Source organism: Empidonax traillii, unplaced genomic scaffold (assembly GCF_003031625.1).
Source record: "Empidonax traillii isolate 1590-97213 ecotype Southwest subspecies unplaced genomic scaffold, ASM303162v1 scaffold438:size550143, whole genome shotgun sequence".
Taxonomy (NCBI): Eukaryota; Metazoa; Chordata; class Aves; order Passeriformes; family Tyrannidae; genus Empidonax; species Empidonax traillii.
Window position 1 is genome coordinate 532,914 of NW_020955631.1, and position 9,394 is coordinate 542,307.

At 41.4% G+C, this 9,394-nt stretch overlaps 1 protein-coding gene across 1 annotated transcript; it reads left to right on the forward strand.

Moving 5' to 3' along the window:
- The first annotated feature begins 1,023 nt into the window (after positions 1 to 1,023).
- On the forward strand, positions 1,024 to 8,298 carry ARMC1 (armadillo repeat containing 1). Its single transcript, XM_027894704.1, has 3 exons — positions 1,024 to 1,045; positions 3,726 to 3,928; positions 8,167 to 8,298. The coding sequence occupies exons 2-3, from the start codon at positions 3,737 to 3,739 to the stop codon at positions 8,260 to 8,262; spliced, it is 288 nt and encodes a 95-aa protein (XP_027750505.1). The 5' UTR covers positions 1,024 to 1,045; positions 3,726 to 3,736; the 3' UTR covers positions 8,263 to 8,298.
- Positions 8,299 to 9,394: the final 1,096 nt, after the last annotated feature.

Consider the following 9,394-nt stretch of genomic DNA (forward strand, 5'->3'; position numbering starts at 1 on the left):
GCCTGGGGAAGTGGAGAGAGTCACCCTCCCTAGAGGTGTTCAGGAAAAGACTGGATGTGGCACTCAGTGCTGGGGGGGTAGTGACACGGTGGTGTTCGGTCATAGGTCCTACTCTGGCGATCTCAGAGGCCTTTTCCAACCTAATTCCGTGTTTCTGAGGCGGTGGGGAAGGGCAGCGGCGCTCCCTTGTCTCCGCCGAGCCGGCGCTGCGGTGGGTGTCTGGGGGCTGTTCCCGGCGGGTGCGGGCTGCGGCGCCGCCCGGGGCTCCCTGGGTGGCGTCCGACGTGTCCCGGTAAAACCTGGTAGGAAGCACCACCAGGACCGCTGGGTGATCGGGATCCCTGGGACTCAGAGGGCGCAGGGTGGGTTGCGGGGCAGAGGGGAGATTCCTCGTGCTGAATTCATTTCAGGATTACTTCGGGGGTGTTTCCAGCTTTACAAACTTTACTGAGAACTTTGCTCAACCATTTCAAAATAAGGGCAAAGGTGACGAGTGGAGGAATATGGAAATGGAAAACCTTTGCTTGGAAAACTTGGGGGGCACGGGAACCCAAACCTTCAATAAAGGATCAAGATGTTGGACCCGATGCTGTTAGAGGGTTTTTCCAGGCCTAACGATTCCTTGATTCTATTTTAAAACAAATTTAATTGTCGAGGTCTACCTCCTTCGGATTTCCAAACGGGGAGTCGGCACTGTGTCTCCATGCAGCATCGGGTGTGATTCACACTATATTGTTTTACAGTACATGTTACACTTTTCTTGAGCAGCAAAATCAGCTTCTCGACGTGACTGCCTATGGGGAAAAAAAAAATCAAACCAACAATAAAACAAAACCAAACGGAGCATCGTCTCTGCCGGGTGGGGGGGGGTGGGGGGAGGGGGGGGTCCAGACTGCTGTCCCCGGACTACAACTCCCGGCGCGCATCGCGTCCCTCCAGGAACAAAGCGCAGAGCGATTGGGGGAGAGCCGCGCCCGGCGCTGGGCCAATCGCGGCGCGTCGTGCTGCCCGGTGCCGGGTCAGAGCGGGCCCGGCGGGCGGTGCGGGGCTCTGGTTCCGCCGCTGCTCCCAGTGGTGATCCCGCTGCTCTTCCCGGGCTTCACCGTCGCTCTTCGCAGGCCGCGCCGCCCCGCGGGACATGGGGGCGCGGGGCTGAGCTGTCCCGCCGTCCGGAGACTCCTTCTGCGACGGTAGGGCCCTGCCGGGGAGGGGAACAGGCCGCGCCGGGGAAGGGCCGCGGGTTCAGCCGAGGCTCCCCCCGCTGTCCCGGAGCTCACGATGCTGAGCCTCCGCCGGGAGCTGAGCCGCGGGGCCTGTTCGCCGCCGGGCTGCGGGCTCGGCCGCTCGGGGGGCGCTGGCAGCGGGTGCGGGGCTGCGGAGCTGTCTCCCCGGGGGCCTCTCCAGAGGGGGCACAGAGCAGTAGAGAGAGAGAGAGAGAAGAGAGCGAGCGAGCTGCGATGTGCTGGGGTTTGATCCCAGAGCTACGAGGAGGGGAGATGAGCCGACACCTGGCTCGCTGTTCTGCCCGGCTCCGAAATTCTAGATAACTTCTTAGAACTTTTAAAGCAGTTTAATGTTCTTAATAAAAAAACGCCAACAGAGGTGGAGGAGGCGAGTTTTCATAAAATTGGTTCTTGCAGGTCATGGTGAGGACTTAAGGTATCCCCGCAGTTGTGACTGAGGAGAGATAGATAAGGGTCTGGGAGAACATAAAAGCACGGAATGATTTGGATTGGAAGGGACCTTAAAGGTCTCTGGTTCCAACCCCTCTACCGTGAGCAGGGACACCCTCCATTAGACTCAGAGCTCCATCCAACCTGGCCTTGAACACTTGCAGGGATGGGGCATCCACAGCTTCTCTAAGCAACCTGTTCCGGTGCCTCACCATCCTCACAGCAAAGGATTTCTTTCCAATATCCATTCTAAACCTACTCTCTTTCAGTTTGAAGTCATTCCTACTTGTCATATCACTGCATGCTCTTGTAAAAAGTCCATCTCCAGCTTTCTTGTAGGTTCCCTTCAGATGACTGTGGCCTAATGGGATAGGAGGGGGTAAAATTTGGTTTCTTTGTTGTTATTTTTTTTTCCTCGAAGATTAGAAAGAAAAAGGTAAAAGATGATTGGGATAGAAAGAGTTGTGGGAATGATCTGGTGTTTGGATTCAGAACTTGAACTCAGAGACTTTGGTTGGCACCAGCTCCACCACTGATTCAATTTTTAAGTTTTGAATAAGTTACTTTGTGAACAATGTAAAGTAATAATATTCAAGAGTTGCTTTGCTTTTGTTTTGTTGTTGGTTTTTTTTCTTTAATTTAGAATTGTTTTCTTTGGAAATACAAACTTGTTTGTTGGTTGTGCTGCTGTATCTCCTAGTTGATCTCTCTTGGACTTGTGATAGTCAAGAAAAATAGCCTGGAGACTAATCATTGACATGTACTTTTCACTTTAGCACTGCCTTTCCAGAAGGAAGAAGCAGTGACTTGGAGATTAACAGTACTTTTTCTTTGTAAAAATGTCAGAAATAATCATAATCCAAATGCACATTTGTGGCTCTTTTTTTTTTTTTTTTAATGAGTGTGATTAATTTGTGTTGCTGAAAGGCCAACCTTTGGTGAGAAAAAACTAAATGATGTTTGTAGAGTAGTAGTTGGTTGGCAAATGATGTTAAGAGATGTTAAAGTGACGTTAGAAATTTAATTTGTTTTATTTTTATTCGGGCAAAACGAGTTATTTAGCAAATTAACAATACGTATTTATTTACTTGCACTTCTGTGCCTTAAAGAAAGTTACTTGGATGAGCTGGTACTTTGCAGCAACCAGGAGCACAGTTAGTGTTTAGTAGTTTCAGAGGCACGTAATCAGTCTCAGGAAAGAAACTAGTTTTTTGCACCAAGATACAGTATTTTCTCTGAGTAAGCTTATGCTTTTGTTGCCTGTTAAGTAGTTATTATTAAACAACCGCGAAATTCGATACCCTCAAGCTAACATGTGTCTCCTTTGAAATTGATCTAGTGGCTCGGGCTTCAGCTGGAGCAAGGCGTGACCTGCTTGCTCTTGTTGTATTGACAGTGAAAAGGGAAAAAACCACCCCAAACCCAGCCTATAAAACCCTTTTTGCTTTCAAGTATGGCATTACAGTAGTTATCTTGTGTGTATATATATATATATATATTTATACACACATATGTAGAATAACATTTTATGTTCACTGTTCTGGATGAAATGTTAGTATTTTGCTGGCTTTTCTGGTTGGGGTTTTTTTTCTGTAAAATTTGCTGATTGCCAAAACTACTTTGAAAATATGTATTTTGAATTTACATTTGTTTACACAGAAGTATGTTTGCAGACTTCTAGGGTACCTTGTGAAAAAAAATGGATTTCCTGGAAAGATCTATCAATAGTATAAAAAAAATACAAACAAACATACTCCCATAGAGGCTGACTGGTCTGAAATTACATATAGGAAACAAATAAAAATCTTATTAACCAAACATACCTTTTCTCTGCATAGGTAGTTTAGATCCAGTTTACAAGTTTCAAGATCCATTCAAGATCAATTCCATCCATCCATGTTTTAAGAATTCTAGTCCTTGTTTCTTGTATGCTTCTTTGCTTAGAATGAATCAGTGCCTTTGTGCTTTTTCTTATCTGTGTTTCAATTAAGAGTAAGTATTGTGGTAGTAGTAATACAGTTGGGTTGTTTTTTTTTTTTTTTTAACCAGCAGGTATATTTTGTATGCATGGTGCAGAAAAAATGAATTCTGCTATGAGTGAGGAGCCTGATGCACTCTCTGTAGTTAACCAACTCCGAGATCTAGCAGCTGATCCCTTGAACAGACGGGCCATTGTTCAGGATCAAGGATGCCTGCCAGGTCTTATTCTGTTTTTGGACCATCCCAACCCTCCAGTGGTTCATTCAGCTTTACTAGTAAGTATTCTGGGAATAAATTCGTATGTTGGTAGGGCATTTTCAAACTTTGTTAAACAAGCTGCTTAAACAAACAGCTTATAAACAAAACTGTTTAAACAGTTTGATTAAACAAGGAAAAAAAAAAGCCACCTGGTTTTGTGTTTGTTGATATTCGTTATATGTATTTTTTTAAAAAACATATATTCCAGAAAATTTTTAGCAATGACACGTTATTCCAGGGTTGACTTCTTTCAAGATGTTAATTCACTTTGCATTTTTTCCCTAATACAGCTATTTCACTTTTTGTGTGGAGGGAGGTAAGGACCCTTAAATCTCTTTCTTAAGATGAAGTCATGGAGCTTGGTAAATGTGCACAGTGATTTGACATTCACAGTGGAAAAAAACAAAAAAACCCAAATCATAGGGTAATTTAAGTTAGAAACAACCTCCAGAGGTTATGTAGTCCAATCCCATGCCCAAATAAAGTGCACTAAAATCACAGCTCGGAGTTGTGCCTGTTTGATTTTGAACACCATGAAGGATGGCGATTCCATAACCTCTCTGGCACCCTGTTCCAGCATTTGACCACCCTCATGGTATTAAAAACAAATGAAACCCTCTCAAAACCCAAAGAACCAGCCAACCCAAAATCTATTGATGTCTAATACAACTTGTTCCTGCTTTCATCTGTTTCTTCTCATTCTAAGTCGTGAACACTGAAGGCCCAGTTTCTTATCCTGAATCTGAATACTGATCTAAAGTGCATTTATTGCTTAAAAGTGAGACAAATGAAAGTCAAAATTGAGTTATTTGAAAACTGAATTAGACTTTTAAGATTTCAAGTTACTGAAATTTATGTGGTGCTCTTTTTTTCTTCCGTTTTTATGTCCTTATTGAATTGTAAATCACGTGAAAGAAAAAAGAACTCTGACTTTTACATGCAAGTAAACATTATTCTTTATGTCACTGAGTGACATCTCTGTACCATAATTTTTTATTCTTCATTTGGGTTGCTGTCATAGTAGATATTAGTAGACTTCTTGGAATTAGCTTAATGACTCTGATATTCTTTTGGGTTTTGGGAATAAGGTCTCATAATTCAGGAAACCTGTATCCTGCTAATTGTTCTTTAGGTTAGCCTTGCTGTAGCACTTGTCAGATTACAGTGTCCTTGAGTAAGAGAACTTTGACTTTACTGTACTTGGGAATATGTTGCATTGGTTTTCTTTCCAGTGTGGTTTCCTTTAGGTTGTGTTCTTAAAAGAAGATCTTGTGTTTGGATGTCTTTTTCCTTCTTCTGTTCCATTGGGCTATGTATTCTCACAGCCTGCATGAGATTCAGAAATCAGTCATGTGGTCATGTTACAAAAACTAACTCTACACAAAAAAGACTGGCTTTGTCAGAGTGGTGAGGACTAGTGCAGTTTGCAGTGTGGTTCCACAGCCCCAGATAGTACTCAAGTTGTGTTGTAAGGACATCTCGTTGGGTGAGAATGGGACACAGCTTGGTTGTTCCATTTAGGGATAACTTAAAGTTAGAGTTTATTAAGAATTGGGATTTAGAGAAGACTGTGCTAGATCCCAGGACCCAGGCTGCAATGAGAAATGGGTCAGTTTACTGTGAAAACATGCTTTGGTCTGCTGCTCAGACTCCTTGTGTTCAGAGTTCTTCAACTGCTTAGGTTCTGTAGCTTTTAAAATCTTCACTGATAACTTTTCAGTTTTCATATTTTGTATTTTTCTGTTCTGAAAAGCCCTTTGGTTTTGTTTTTCTAGTCATCCAATTAGTCAAAAGGTGCTTCCGTTAGGATGGGAATCATTAAATGTAATGATCTTTCATCAAGTTTATATCTTATAAAGGGATATACAGTGCTGATTTTCAATTATTATGCTTTTCTGGGATTTCTCTACCTGAAATTATAATAATCTCTATGAATCATAATAATTGCCTGTTTAACTTTTTTGATATGTTATAGAATCTTTCAGGGAAGGTGTTTTCCTCCTCCTGTGCAGTTACAACTCAGCTTTTCTTCTGTCTGATCAAGAAGTGATATATATTTTCTGTAGTTTTCTCTACTCTTGATTTCAGGAAGTCTTTATAATACACTTCAAATTCTAAGAGTTTTGAATGATTTAAATTAAAAAGATGAGAAGTAACCTGGGCAATACTGCCTTCTTTACCTCTTAAATTTGGACTAAAATTTTAAAAAATAGAACTTGAAAGTTAAGAAACTACCTTAAAATTTCACTTAAAACCATCAAAGATGCCTCTTGTTATTAAAATTGACAACAGTTGTGTTTTATATTGAAGTGTGGAGGTATTCCTGTTGGCTGTGATGAACTTACTTGTGGGCCTTAAAGGTAACATAGATACGTGTTTAGCTGAACAAAGGTTGAGCCAAAGTTCATAACAGTAACCTTCCCTGTGCTTTCAGTATACTGGATTTAATAAGTATAAATGATCTCACTTCTTGGAAGGTTCAGACCTTTTTATCTCCCATGGCGGGGGGCAGGGGAATAGGAACTTCCTTACGTTGAAAAGTTGGGTCACTTAAGTTGGTGTCACGACTTTGCCTTTGATGTTATTCTAGTGGAAGTTACATTTGTGTGCTAAGAGTATATAACAGATACAAAAGAGACTGCCTGTGTTTTGTCTCAAAAAATCAGCTATTAAGGGAATAGGTTTGTCTTTGTCTAGCTGGATTGTACCTTTACTAATTGCCAGAGATTAATAAAAATGAGAAACTTGTTCCACAAATAAGGATACATTTCATAGTATGCAAGTTAGTTCAGAGCTATTATTTATTTATTTATTAATTTTCCCATAGTTGAAAAGTAAGATAATAAATGCATATACAGCATTTATAGGCTGCAACTATCGATACTGATCCACATCAGGAAATAACAAAAATCACTTCTAAAGTTTTTATCATGCCAGACAGCAGCCAGAGTTTCTCAAAAGGCAATAAAATGGTCTTGTGAATTATACCTAATATGTGCTGAAGATGACTTGGGAAAAAAAAACCACCTCAAGTGATTAGTTCTCTATTTCTGAAGGGATTAAGGAGCATGTTATTTTTAAAGCAGTTACTGAGCAGTGTAGCTATTATATGACTATATTTAAAGAATCAGTGCACTTCTAAACATATCACAAAACCCGTTTTATAAATTATTGTATTTGTGTATTGCAGGATTTTGCAAGTGCAGTTCTTGTACCTGCATCAATAAAACACCTTTGGAAGTTCCTTCTAAGAAAACTTTTTTTCAGCACAAACTATAGAGAAGTATCTCGTGCAGAGGAGGACTGACACTGTAACTGGAAGGGAATGTTATGTTAGGAGGATCATACAGATATACAGGAGCCAGCTGGGGTCAGCAGTGTGAAACTGTGTGAAGAATCTACCTTCAAAGTCAAATAAACAAAATTTTGGGCAACAAATAAGTGTAAATACCCAGTTTAGGTAACAGTAAGATAAGCAGCTTGCTGCTATTTGCATTCTTGTTCCCGGAGTGATGGATTATTTGTGATATGATGAGCATTGCAACTAATCTTAAGCAAACTAAGCTTATACATGTGGTAGCCCTCTTTCTGTGGACAGTAGAGACTTGGTGGTGCTGAGTTTTCTACTACTGGGGAAGCCGATAGCATTGATGGAAATTATATTAGAAGCATCATGTATAAAAATTACTTTAGATCTCAGGTCACATAAATGTTTGTTGGAAGGGACTTCTGGAAGTCATTCACTTCAGCTTCCTGCTTGAATTGGGACTGTCACCAGCACTCAATCAGGTCAGTTGTAGCTTTGTCTCGTTGACTCTGCAGTTCCACTAGGTCATCTGTTCCAGTGCTATACTACCTTCAGAGGGAAAGAATTTTTTTGTAATACCTGACTTCAAACCCAAGCTACAATTTGGGGCTGCTCACCCTTGTTGCGTTGTCTGCTGCTGTAGAGGAAAGTTGGGCTTGATCATCTCTGTAAAGGCTTCTTGTGTAGCTGTAGGCAGCTGTTAGATTGTCCCTTAGACTCTCAGCCAGTATAAGCAAACCCAGTCTCTCAGCCTTTTCTCATAGATTAGATATTCTGTGCTTTCTATGTATTTATAAGAATAAAATAATTTTTTAATATTTACGATAGATAAAGCTTGCTCTTCTTACTAGAAGTGCCACCGTGAATGTTTTGCAGATGTGCACTAGTAGAAGCGACTGGTAACGTACTGGATGTGTTGCTGATTTGCTGTGGTCCTCTTTCTTTTAGGCTCTCCGCTACTTGGCCGAGTGCCGTGTCAACAGAGAAAAGATGAAAAGTGAATTGGGTATGATGCTCAGCTTACAGAATGTAATACAAAAGTAAGTTTACAGTGGGTTTTTGGGTCCAAAGAGTGTTAATGTAACATTCTGATGCAAAATGAAACTTTGGCTGTGAATCTGTAGACTGTTTCTAGTATTTCATTCTTCCCTGTTGAAATTACATGGCTGCAAGCAATTAATTGTTTTCATATTACAGTAGTCAGACCACAATCTACAAGAAATCCTAATTTGCAAGTCATTTGGCAAACAACAGTTTTCTTTGTTACCAATAACTAATTTTGTCCCTTGCCTTTAGTTTCTCTTATCCTTCTCATTTTAAAAGGGTGCCTTGCAGTCGTGCATTTAATGAAATTGTTTGGTATCTGCCACATATATTCTTTGAATCCCACCTTTGGGAAGGGACTTTGTTTCCATGTATTTTTGAAGGTAATGTGTCTGCAGCTCTCTGAGGAAGCATCTTGCAGGTGGAGTAGAAAGCTAATATGGTTTTTAGTCTCTGATATCTTTGTACAATGTGTCAGCTGGGTTTGAACCCTGTCAGGGTGGGGGATGAGCATCCACAGCCTCCCTGGGCAAGCTGTTCCAGTGTCTAACCACCTTCACAGTAAAGGATTTCTTCCTAATCTAACCTAAATTTTCCCTCTTTCAATTTATACCCATTTCTCCTTGTCCTGTCACTACAGTTCCTGATGAAGAGTTCCTCTTCTGCTTCCCTGTAGGCCCCCTTCAGATACTGGAAGGTTGCTAAGAGGTCTCCATGCAGCTTTCTCTTCTCCAGACTGAACAGCCCCAACTTTCTCAGCCTGTCTTTGTAGGGAGGTGCTCCAGTCCTCCTACCAACTTCATGGCCCTCCTCTGGATTTGCTCCAACAGTTCTGTGGGCTGCTTATACTGGGGACACCAGAACTGTTTGCTGTATTCCAGGTGGGGGTCTCACAAGAGCAGAACCATGTCCTCTGACCTGCTGGCTCCTTTTGATGCAGCCCAGGATTCAGTATTCTTGTTAGTAGATATTGCAGGATTATTGTTGTATCTCTGTCTGACACTGCTTTACCTGTCTATATGTGTGAACCTGAAAAACTGGAGGGCAGATTCTGATCTGTACACGAGTCCTGTGTGATATGTGATCAAGGAAATATTACATCTGGTTACCTTACTTTTCTTCATTAAATCTG